The 12403-nt window shown below is 62.8% G+C and overlaps 1 protein-coding gene across 3 annotated transcripts in view; it reads right to left on the reverse strand.

The window, feature by feature from the left end:
- Positions 1 to 768: 768 nt before the first annotated feature.
- The window catches only part of INPP5A (inositol polyphosphate-5-phosphatase A), a 173237-nt gene continuing 161602 nt past the window's right edge, over positions 769 to 12403 (reverse strand). For 2 of the 3 annotated variants that reach the window (XM_030334761.1, XM_030334759.1), the window contains exons 13-16: positions 5634 to 5745; positions 3144 to 3212; positions 2290 to 2376; positions 769 to 2201 (exon numbers count right to left, since the gene is read on the reverse strand). In XM_030334761.1, coding sequence (XP_030190621.1) covers positions 2296 to 2376; positions 3144 to 3212; positions 5634 to 5745 — 262 coding nt within the window. In that variant the 3' untranslated portion in view covers positions 769 to 2201; positions 2290 to 2295. The remainder of the gene's footprint in view (positions 2202 to 2289; positions 2377 to 3143; positions 3213 to 5633; positions 5746 to 12403) is intronic. The other variant, XM_030334760.1, reaches the window with a different exon arrangement.

Raw genomic sequence — 12403 nt, forward strand, 5'->3', positions numbered from 1 at the left:
GGGAACGCCTCCGCGGCTAAGCTTTCCGCCGCCGGAGCGCGCACTCGGCGCGCAGCCCACGAACACGTCGGGTTTTAAACTCTGCACCGGGGCCCCTGCAGCCCCCGGCCCGTAGTCTTCAACCGGCAGAAGCTGCTGTTTGATCCAGACTCGGGCGCCGGAGAGCACTCCAAAGCGACCCCGCACGGGGACAGCGAGGCCCGCGGACCAGGCGGCTTTGGGCCCCGAGGGCAGCGGCCCTGGTAGCGGGGGGCCGGAGCCGGGGCTCCACGTGGTTGCGTCCTACTGCTCATTAACTGTTGACTTTTAAGTTAAAAATTAAATACGAGTGATGACAGTACGACAACTGTTCTCCCGGAAGGCGTTTTTTAAAACGTGAGACAGAAACGTGAAAGGCCGAAGTTGGGCTCTGCCACAGGGGCCGCACCATTTTACAAAAGACATTTCTTTTGAACCGCTGGCTGGTTTTCTCTTTAACGGCGCGGTCTCGAAATCTGCCTCATTTCTGCGAGGCAGAAATGTTAAGTAAGAAAAGTTAAGAGCGGAGGAATTTCCAGTTTTCAACTTTCGCCGAACGCAGTGCGTTTTTATAATCTCCTTTTCAAAGGCCGAGGGGTAATTGCCATTAGCTACCACTGTCCACGGAAGGGTATTCCAGGATCTCCGCGGGGCCGGATCCGAAGGAACAGCCCACAAAGGCTCGCCCTCCGCTACTTAGCATTTCAAAGGAGGCGGGAGAGGGAAGGAAGAAACAAAGCGGACGCGGCACTGTTTTCACCAGGATCAATTTTATTGCTTAGGAACCGGGAGCGGTCGTTTCTAAAGGCCTCCACAGTGACCAACAACTGAAACCCCGTGAGACAGAACGGCGTGGGGCGGGACTGCCGTGTGGCGCGTGGACAGAGCAGAGGGGCCACAGCACTGACACAGACCCCCAACGCCCGCGGTCAAGGACAGATTCGGCGAGCGGACACCCGATCACTTGCAAGGGTAGTGATTCACCTGAAGACGAGCATCTGAGGCCTTCACACAGTCCAGGAATTCTGTAGTGTTCTAGAGCAAATCAATAAAACCCACGTTTGTGTTTCATCCACAGGCACTGCAGTGACCTTTAATGCCGTACTTCGTGCTAGGAGAGAACGTTCGCAGCAGGGCCATCACGTGGGTTGGTTGTAGCTGAGCAGCCGAGGGAACTTACGGTTAATGTTTTTTTATATACAGCCCATGTTAGAAGCAACTTCTACCTGAAGCAGACTAGATATTGTGGTTTTTCATTCCTCCCATGATATTATCGTTTTACGTAGGATACTTGGCACCATAGAACAGTAACAAAAGACAAACAGGTTACAAAATTCTTAAAAGGTACACCCGAGCTAGCTACAAACTTCACATTCAGTCCTTAATGTTACACAGAAGAAAAGGCATAGGAGTAAGAATCTGCAAGTGTAGACGTGCTGTGGCCGACGTTCGTGCCCCGCCGGCCGCGCTCTCGGATGCGTCCGCGTGATCTACGCAAAACTGAGCCCCTAGACTCCACTTCCACCTGCTGATAGGACACTCTCGAGCATTCGTACTGGAAAGTGTATTTAGCATAAGTTTTGGTAAGGTTTATAAATTATTTTTAAAAAGTATATATTTATATATATTTATATATATAAAAATGGAAAGCAGCTGCAGTGTAATTCAAAAACCACGTAACACGGCAGTTAGAGTAAATAACACGGAAGGGGGGGGGGGCCGGAGCACAGCGGCCACGCTGCCTGAGGCGGCAAAGAGCCCGCGCCCGCCGCCCACCCCGGGCTCGCCTCCAGCTGGCAGGGGGGTGACGCCCGTGGGCTTTCTACGCCGGAGACGCTCTTCCCACGCTGACAATTGTTAAAAATTGAAACCCTGGAGCCTGAAATACAGACTCCCTCTGCTGTCTGTAGAGTTTTGGCAACAGGACGGTGACTTATTACAAAAACCCACTATTTCTACTAAATGTCACACGAACAGACAAGACAGTGAGGTATGTGAGGCTTTTCCGGAACGGTCCGGAGGCTGAAGCGAAGTGTGGGGCCGGCCGTCTAGCGGGTGGCGCTCGGGCGGGTTTGTCGATGCAGCTGTTAGGAGTACGGATTTCATGGACGCGACTTCCACTTGCTCCTCGCGCTACGGGGAGGTCTCGCGAAGGGCCCTCTGCTGTCGCTGCCATCGCTTCCCTGCCGCGGAATGTGTCATTTGTTAAAGGAACAAACACACCGGGAAAAGCTGAGAAAAGGTGAACTCGAGGGAAGGAGTCATATTTACCACACGTCACTGCACGACACAACACTTGTGCACATGGGCGTGAGGTTTACCTGCCCCGGGCGCGATGCGGAAGGCCAGGAACACGGGCTGCAGCGGAGAAGAGAGGGCGTCAGGACCCCGGCCGCGAGCTGACCCTGACCCCCGACCGCCCGAGCCGCGCCCCCTGGCTTGTGCGCTGGCACCAACGTGAGCCCAGCTGACCCAGAACCGGAGCCGGGCCGGGTGACCGGACGCCTGGGGCCACGCGCCTTCGTGTTTTGTCAAGCGGGTATCGCTTCTGGGTGGGGAGAAGCTCACCCGCAGACCGCTGGATAAACCCCAACTAGCACGGGGAAGGACCGGTGCCGGGGGTCACGGCCCGGAGGCCTTGCGGACAGGACCGAGCGCCAGTCTCTGATTTGGCTGAAGGTGGGACAGAGCCGGCACCGCCCTCGGTGAGCCTGCGGGGCCCTGGCGTGAGGGCCGTCCGCTTGTACCGAGGTGGCCCCTGCACGCAATTCCTCGTGCCCACAGAGCACTCACACTCCCCACCTGCACTGTGGACACGGCTCGGCACGAGAAGGCCACTACAGTAGTCCAAGCGCACGCTAGAAAAACGACCCTCAGAAATCATCGGCTGTAGACGGTATTTTTGTATAAATAGCAAAGTTCTGTATTTTGTTCTGCCTTCTTAATCCACCTGCCTGCCTGCCTGCCTTCTGGTATTTATTACAAGCAAATAAACAGACCAAACGTGGCCTGTGCCGTGGAGGCCGACCGAGGAGAAGCAGCGGCCCGGCCCTGCCCGCAGCCCGCAGCCCGCCACCCGCCACCGTCCACCCCTCGGGCCGCACCCCGCACTAAAGGCACATCACCTTGTGGTCTCCCATGCAGACGTTGGGCCCGATGTGGTCGTAGGTGACAACCTTCTCCTCGCTCTCCGACTGGGGAAGCAAACAGAGAGAACCGTGTGGGAGGCAGGAACGGTGGGGCCTCCTTGGGGAGTGCCAGCTACCGCCCCCCCTCCCCCCAGCTCCCTGCATGCAGGTCTCTGGCCGGCCCCTCAGAGGGAGAAGCCGGCCAGCACGCAGAACGTTCTGGAAGCCCTGGGAGCCCCTGACCCTCCCTGCTCCTGGACGGGAGTCGGGCCGGGGGCCGCGGCACGTGCCCCTGCCAGAGCCCTTGCTCAACGGCAGTTAGTGCCGCCGTGAGCTTTTCTCCCGGGCTGCCCCCCGGCACTGGAGCAGCTTATCGGGCTCCGGATGCCCCGTGTACATCTGTTCTGACAGCCTGTTGTATTAACCCGGAACTCGGTTCACAGGACGCAGCCGCCACTGACCCCCCGCTGCTGCACGGGGCACTCTGCACACGTTAATTAAGCGCTGCGCGCACCGGCTCCCCCTCCCTCCTCGCCGGCTCTGCCAGCCCGCGGCCGCCGGTATTTTGGGTGCGACCCTGAGGGTTGGCTGCCGGCCATCAGTCGGCTCCGACTGGGCCGGAATTTTACACCCGCAGCCGGAGCGTGTGAGACTATAAAGTTAAAACTGAATTATCTTTAATGCAGTAGGAGGCTTCAGGTCAGATGTACTTTCCAGCGTGGTCGCCTGCCAGAAAGGATGAACACCTAACCGGCACCGCGCGCGTGAGCACGCCCCATCCTTCACGGGGGCGGCGCGGCCTCGCGGAAGGAGGGGACATTCATCAAACGCGGCCCGGTAATTTACAACGGCAGCATAAAATTGTGGACTTCCAACCGCATAATCTCGAGACAGATAAACAAATTACAGCAACGCGATCATCCCCGCGGATCCCAGCCCGCGCCGCCAGCCCGCCACCTTTCGTGTTTTAGGGCCGGGGAAGCAGAACGGGACATGATGACGAGGTGGCGGAGCGTGGCATGATGGATGAGGCCGAGGGGCTGCTCGCGGTGCGCGTCTGCTCCCGCTGTAAGGCCCGCTGCCGCCGGGCAGCCCCCCGGGAGGGCCGGGGGGACGTCTGTTGGGGGGGGACCCTCCCCTCCAGCTCCGGCCCCCTCCCCCCCCCTTCCAGGGCTGAGGCATCAAAGCTCGGAGGAGACGTGAGAGAACACAGAAGAGCGGGAAGCCCCTTCCACGGAGCCACGTCGAGCCCGGGCGGCGCACCAGAGATAACTGCAAACGCGGTTTCCTTGGTCGTGGCTGTTTTCCCTGGTAGACGGCTTGTCCCTTGTCTGTCCCCGAGGCCCCGGGGGCCCCATGCTGGCTGCGGCCCCGTGCCCAGCTCACCCCACGCGCTCAGGGCCGGCAGGTATGCGATGCCGTGGGCCTCCGCGCGACCGCACACGGCCGTCTCCCGAGCGCCAGAGGGCAGGCACCGCTGCGTCCACGGCGGGCGCCGGGCAGGCCCCGGGTCTGTGCGCTTGTGGCCCACGTCCCCTGCAGCGTCAGCCAGGAAGGCCAGTGGGGGAGGGGCCCCGGGGGCCAGGGGGCCATAGGCGGGTGAGGGCCTTGCACACCGCCCGGGGTAGGACTGCCGAGGCCCCGCCACGGCAGGCTTGCCGCAGACCCATCGAAGCCCCTGCCTCTAGCCCAGTCCCCCAGCCGGCTTCCTCTCCACGGGCCCAGGCCGCTCTGGGCTCGGGGAAGAACGTGGAGAGCTGGGCCCTCGAGGAAAAGGGCAGCGGGGGCCCACGGGGTAGGGGGCACTGGGGAGGTGTGTGGTGGGGCGGCACGTGGGGGGCTCTGCCCTCCTGGCCGTGACCCCTGTTGGCCCAGCGCGCTCCGCGTCCCCGGGGGAGGACCCAGGGCCCAGCCGAGCGGTCCCGGGGACGGCCCCCACCTAAGATGTGCCCCCGTCTGCTCTGAACACTGGGCACTGGACCACGGCACGCCCACCTCACCCCAGGGTGATGCTTCTTCACTACCAGGTGGACAAAACCAGTGTAGGCCTGGATCCTTCTGAAAACACTCTTTTTGTATTGGAATGTGGACACGGAAGATTCTGGAAAGTCAGGAGGCCACAGGAAGCCCAAACGTCCCAACACCCAGTGCGGTGTGCCACCTCCTGAATGTCGCCCGTCCGTCTTCACCCTATCGAGCCCAGATGTGAATCAGGCTCGTGATTCACAACTCAGGAAAATAACGGCGGACGTCTCCACCACACTTTCCAGCCTACGCGCTCTCTCGTGGACCAGAGCACATTTAGTTCCCCGGGATACAATCGACCGCGATGATTTTTAAAGCGCTGACGACCACGTGTGCCCGTCTCGGGTTCAGAAAGGTACGGGATGTCGCAGAGGCCCCTGAGGCCTGAGCGCTGGGTCTGACGCCAGGACTCGTCCCGGGTCTCCCCTGCGTGGCTGGTCCCGGGGAGGCTCTGGCACTCACCTTCAGAATCAGCTCCCTGGCGGACGGAGACATGAGGACGCGGTCGCACCACGCGGGGCACCGCGTGTTCATGTACTGTCTGCCCTGGCCGGAGTCCTCGCTGTACGGGTAGCTGGGGGGACACAAAGGCACCCGGTCAGCCGCCGGCTCCGGCCCCTCCTCCCACCGTCCTCCACGTCCCCCGGGGAGGGCCCTGTGGGCTGCCCGTGCACGTGGGATGGCCAGCGCTATGCAGGGAAGGAATGCACGGTCAGAAGTTTCCAGAACACAAGGCCAAACTTGCAATTTCAGTCCTCACTGGAATCTTGGCTGTAATGGGATCTTGGGACAAGCCTTTCCTTTACAGAAATGGAATCCCCTGTTCACCTGTGGTTTTGGCTCCGTACGTGGCCTAGGGTACACGGAAGACCTACACAGGGAAAACCACGCCCCCGCCCCACGTCCCACCGGGAGACGTGCCCCCTTCCCCACCTGCGCCCCAGAGGCCAGCAGCCGTCTCCTCGCCGCAGTGGGACCCCCGCCAGACGCCCGTCATGCCTCGGGAAGCCGGGGCCCGACGCGGCACACACGCTGCCCCCACACCTGCTCCAGCACGGCACCGCGTCTCCAAGGGTGCCCGGGCCACAGGGTCACCGCCGTGGTCGCGCAAGGGTCTGTGCCCGGTTCTCCCCTTCCCACCCACTGACCTGGCTCAGCCCCCAGGGACGGAGCCACCACCGCTGACCCACCCGCAGGCAGGCGACACGCCCGCGGGCGGCAAACAGCGGGGTGCCGCCAGCTGACACGCGCGGTCATCCTGGGGACGCCCGGCTGCGGCCCCTCACGTCCTTCTGCTGCCTCCTGCATCCAGAACCCTCTGGGGCAGTCCTGCCCGCGGGCCCCGTGCAGCCGCCCCGGTGCCCCTACAGTGGCCAGCCCACCCCCAGCGGGCGTCCTGTCCGGGAAGGACTGAATCATCGGTGGACAGACTGGCTGTGCTGTGTGGGTGCCTTCGGCGTGGGCTGTCCGCATGGCCTTCAGGAGGGTCTCAGACCCTCCCTCGTGGAACAGTTGTTCAGGTGAATCCCAAACCACCCGCGGCTTCTTCTCCTGTTGCTTTGAGCTCCGAGAGCGGGACGCCGGTGGCCTTCTGGGCTGCTCCCGAGGTGGCCCCTGGTCTTTGGAGGACCCTGGCCCCTCTCCCTCTGCTCCTTGGCCTCCAGACCCGAGTCAGGCCTGTACCTTGACCATCAGGCTTCTGGACGTGTGCCTGCCCTGAGCCAGCGGCTCCCGGCCGCACGGGGCCCCCCACCCTTGGGCCACAGAGGGGCCTCGGGCCCCAGCCCCTCAGGGAATTACCGCTTCCCTCGATTAAGGACTCAAAGCGGCAAATGCAGTTAAAACCTACACGACGGAGAGAGGACCAGCCACTCCTGTGTCCTCCTTGTCACAACGTCCTCGTGAAGAACCCAGACGCCAGCTGCCCCCCAGCCTCCTCGGCAGGACAAGTGTGGACGAGTGTGCTCCTGGCTGGGCCGGGGCCACGGACGAGTGACATCGCCTGGCACACGCCAGCCCGCCTGGGTGCCGGGGGGGGGGGGGGCTCGCCGAGGCCGGGTGGCGGGCTCTGTCCGGGAACACGCCCAAATGAAGAGCCAGTGGCTGGGGTGGTGGCGCCCGTGGGCAGGGGCCGGGCCGTCCGAGCCACCGGCCGCCCCCGGCAGCCCTCCTGGGCGGGCTCTGCCACCAGCGTTCCGCCCGACAGCTGGGTGTTGGCACGGTTCCTGCCCACTTCTTTTTCTCTGACTGTAGCTTTGTTTCTTTCCTTCTCTTTTCCAGGAGTTTCAGTAACAGCTGGTATTTTTGAAACCAAATGTTTGGGGGACGCCCTTATCCGCTTGGGGCTGGTGCGCTGCACTGGCCGTGACGGGCGCGCGTCTGCACCTTTTCTTCCGGTGACGCGCTGGGGGGTCTGCGATCGCTCACACGGCGGGGCCGACTTGGCAGGCAGGGGTCCCAGGAGGGGCTTCTGTCCCCGCAGCCTCCCTGAGGGCGCACCCCCGCCCCTCCACCCCCACGGTGTGTGGAACGTACTGGAACGTGCCAGTCTGGCTGCGGTGTACCTCCCGTTTCCTCCTGAGCCTGGCGTCCCCACCCGCGGCTGGCCCCGCGGATTCGGCCGGCGGACACAGCCGGGCTTTGTGCCCTCCCGGCCGTGTTGTCCGGCTCGGGGCCCGCGGCGGCTCCACCCGCCCGCCCAGCCGCGGCAAAGGGGCCGCTACCCACATCCTGAGGGAAGGAGCTCGAGGGGCAGGGAGGGAGGGAGGCCGAGTCCTCGAGGACAGGTGGACGATTGTTAGCTCTACCACACGCCGCCAACAGATACACGGCTCTGCCTCTCCGTGGGGGCGAGGGCAGGGCGCCGGTCCTGGTCCCCACCCTGCCACGGTTTGCTTTCAGATAAGTGTGTGCACACGGCCGGCACCGAATCAGTCACTGTCGGCTCTGGAGGTGCTCAGGCCGCGGACAGGCGGCATCGGGCCAGGAGCCCTGCGCTCCGTCCACCGTCTGGGCAGCACGTCAGGCAGCGGAGGAAGGACCCGACCCCCCCCCGGCCCCGTCTGGACCAGCACCGGCACTGTTCCGGCTTGCTGCCCCTGGTCCCAGGAGTGGCTGGGCCCCCTCTCAGGGGTCAGGGGCCACAGGGTACGGCCCCTGGGCTGTGGGGAGGAGGGCAGTGCCCCCAAGAGCAGGACACCTCTTGGGACCAGCCTCTTTCTCCTTTGCACTCCCCTATAGTCACATTGGACTCTGGTGGCCGGGTCCTGCCCGAGCACGGTGGGGTCGGGCCCGGGGCTCCCCTTTGGGCGCATGCGTTTTAGGGCCGAGGTGCGACGTCCCAGAGCTGCCGTGTGAGTCGTGACCACCCGTCAGGTCCCACCGTGCACAGGCACCCCGCTGACAGATTTGTGTCCTGGCACAAACCCGGGCCTGCGGTGCAAACACTGGGCCTGGGCCCTGGGGTGTGTCCACGTGTGTGGGCGCTGTGCGCAGCCCTAGACGAGACCCGAAGACCATCAGGGGTCTGCGAAGGGGTTTCCTGTAGCGTCGGTGGCATCGGGCGTAGCTGAGCATCAGGGTCATGTCTGAGCGTGTGAAATTCATCCAGCTTCCATCCGGACTTTGTCTCAGCATTTAAGCCGGGCCACCACAGCCACCGGCTGCCCTCACGGCTGTCCCCACCCCCGACCTTTGCCCTGGCCAGCGGGCTTGCTCTAGTCCAGCAACTCGGCATGTTGTCCTCTGGAAACTCGGGGCAGATCCGTGTCGACCCCGACCCCCAGCTCAGTGGCAGCATGTTCCCGGACAGAGCCCGCCACCCGGCCTCGGCGAGCCCCGCCCCCCCCCCGGCACCCAGGCGGGCTGGCGTGTGCCAGGCGATGTCGCTCGTCCGTGGCCCCGGCCCAGCCAGGAGCACACTCGTCCACGCTTGTCCTGCCGAGGAGGCTGGGGGGCAGCTGGCGTCTGGGTTCTTCACGAGGACGTTGTGACAAGGAGGACACAGGAGTGGCTGGTCCTCTCTCCGTCGTGTAGGTTTTAACTGCATTTGCCGCTTTGAGTCCTTAATCGAGGGAAGCGGTAATTCCCTGAGGGGCTGGGGCCCGAGGCCCCTCTGTGGCCCAAGGGTGGGGGGCCCCGTGTGGCCGGGAGCCGCTGGCTCAGGGCAGGCACACGTCCAGAAGCCTGATGGTCAAGGTACAGGCCTGACTCGGGTCTGGAGGCCACGGTGCCTGCCGGTGCCCACCCCGCACATCTCCGTGGACCACATCCAACCCGGGCCCAGAGACCCACTGGACAGATGGACGTCCTGGCTCCTTCCCAGCCGCCAGGCCTGGCAGATGGCACCTCCTCCTAACTGCACAACGTCACACAGATCGCTACGGATGAGAATCTACAGGTGGTTAAACTTTAAATCTGGCCTGGGAAGAAGTCTGAAAAGAGCATCTTTATCCTTAATTTAAAATTAAATGCATCCATTAAGATAGACAACCCCTCCGCTGGCCTGAAGCGGTGAGTTTAGCTCTGTTACATACGTTTCTTTTTTCTTTTTTTTTTTAAAGCTACAATTTGATCTTATTCTGTAACTAATTCCTTCAGGAAAAACCTCTCCTTCCGGCCGTGGGGAGTTGGCCTCCGGGAAGGTATGGTCGTATGGTCGTGTTTCTTCCCACTGCTTCCTCCGAAAAAGTAAATCACTTTGCAGACGACTCAGGGGCAGACCCAGGTCACGTTTTCCTGTTCTCTCAATCAGCTTTATGTTAAAGTGTCACCCGCACTGGGAAGGGCCCACACGTCCCCACGCGTCCCCCCGCACGACCCCTCATCTGGGGGGAGCCCTGCCGGCCCTCCGGCCACTGCCTGCAAAGTCACGGGTCGTGACCCCAGCAACGCCAACTAGTCACGTCTCCGGGTCCTGCACCACGCCTGGCGTCCGACCCCACGCGCGCCACGATTGGAGATTTGTGTGCAGAGAGCGGTCTGGAGCCAGTCGCTGTCGTGCGGAGCTTTGCTTCAGTAGCAAGCATCCATCCCGCCACCGGTGGGCACTTGGGCTACTCCTGGTTCTGGCTTGTCCTTAGGGGGTGGCGTGTGGGCCCCGGGGGTCCCCGAGACCCTTCGGGGAGCGTCTGTAAGGTAAAACTGCCTTCACGATCGCCCTAAGATGCCATCCGGCCTTCTCATGGTGCTGACGTTGCGCTGACGGGCGGGTGGCGTTCCTCAGTGTGGCTTCTGTGCAGCGGCCCCACGCCGAGAACCATGCGTGGTTACTCTACCGGCTCTCCAGACCGCGAGGCGGGATGTTTCGAGACGCGGCGGGAGGAGATGGGACAGACAGGTTTCTGCCACGTGGCTGTTTCAGATCATTGTCATGGAACGGCTTTTTTTTTTTTTTTTTTTGCTAGAAAGGCAGAAAGACTGTTGCCACTCAGACATGGGCATCAGACAGGAGTTTTCTCAAGAGGCCACGAAACGAGCCATTTTTCCTCTCCAGGAAAACATCCGAGAGAATTTTTGCCAGTGAGAAAATTCAAGCTTTCAAGCAGAACCCAGGAGTTTGGAGAACTGGTATCGGCCCCACGTGCCTGGCAGTGTGCCACGGTACACAGTGCTCTGCTCCGTGGCCCTGAGGCCACGCGGCAAGGGACAACGCCGTCTCACACCTGCCAACATCTGGGACGTCTGCACAATGTGGCACCCCAGGGGCTCCGAAGGACCAACCTGTGACGTCCTCAGTCGTGCACGTGGGCGGCCCCCTCCCACGGCAAAGAGCCGGCGGCTCACGGATGTGGTTCCAGCTCCACTCTACTGTCGGAAGGATGTTTATAGACCCGCGGACGCACCGTCCGGCAGGATGGGACTTCGTCGGGCTGGGCGCTGCCCTGGGCCTGGTGGGGGTGGCGGGCGCCATCGCACAGCCCGGGGTGGGGCTGGAGGGCCCCCGCGGTCCCTCTGCCTGCTCCCCCCCCCCTCCGCCAACCCCGGGGTGAGCGGCACACTGCCTGTCGACCACCGCCCACGGCCGGTCACTGCTGTGGTGGCCCCAGGGAAGGTGCTACGTGAGCTGTGCCTTTGGTGGAGAAGGACTGGGGAGTCTGTAAACCTCTGAATATCAGCACCTTTTCCAGCAAAGCGACGGCATTAAGTTCCAATCCGTTAGGACTGAAGTTGTGTTAGTCCGTGGAGAACGCTAACAAGTATCTTCGTGAAGAACCCCTCTCTCTCTCGTCGCGAGGCCCAGCTGCCGATGAGACGCCTGCGGGGCTCGCGGGTGCACGGCCAAGCTGGCGCTCCGCGCCGCCACCCGCCCACCACCCGGGGCCCTGGGGAGCCACCCCCGGAGCACGTCCTGCTCGGCACGGCGCTGCGGGAGGGCCAGAAACCGCGTGACCCGCGTGCCGGGCACTCACCACTTGGATAAAGGGCAGAGAGTACAGATACATTCTGGAAACCAGCCAGAGGCCACGGGAATGGATGTTCAGGGTTTGCGCTCACGCACTGGCACGGGCACATGCCCTCAGATGCCGCCACGGTTCCCTGGTTCTGACGGACCGAAGCACACACGGGCCTCCCTGAGACCAACGACCTGACAGCCCCGGCTGCCCGGGCCCAGTCTTCACAGCCTTCCAGAAAGTACCGAGAGCAATAGCAAGTCCTGGCGAATACCCGAGAGCCGGGAGGGGGGATGAGAACACACGGCCTCGGAGATACAGGCAGTGCTTTGTCCGGACCTCCCGGCCGACCCGGAGCAGCCTGGGAAGTGAAAAGCGATGTTCACAAACTATACGTGTGTCGGGTAAAACCCTCCGGGCTGTGGAAAGGAACTGGTGTGGCACTTTGCGGTCAGTGAGGGGTCTCGTGTACAAGCCTGCCCTGCCCAGGCCGCGAGGACAAAGGCAGAAGGTGGGGACCCTTTCCCTTCTGGGAACATCTTCACAGGACCCGGCCAACATCTGCAAACAGAAACCTCTGTCGGAGGGAACGAGCGTGGGGAACCCGAGCTGGGCATCCTTCGGTCCAGAACCCGTGTGCCGCGCTTCCCGAGGGGACCGGCCTCCACCAGAGCCCCCTCCCAGCAGGACGGCCGCCCTGTGGATGGGGAGTGGCAGCTGGGGGGGGGTGCCTCGAGCTCACCCCCCACCTCCAGGCACCCCGGCACTGGAGAACGACAGCCCCCACTGAGACGGGGGCCCCGTGGTCCAGCCTCAGACCCCGTGCTGGGGACGGAGTTC

Source organism: Lynx canadensis, chromosome D2 (genome assembly GCF_007474595.2).
Source record: "Lynx canadensis isolate LIC74 chromosome D2, mLynCan4.pri.v2, whole genome shotgun sequence".
Taxonomy (NCBI): domain Eukaryota; kingdom Metazoa; phylum Chordata; class Mammalia; order Carnivora; family Felidae; genus Lynx; species Lynx canadensis.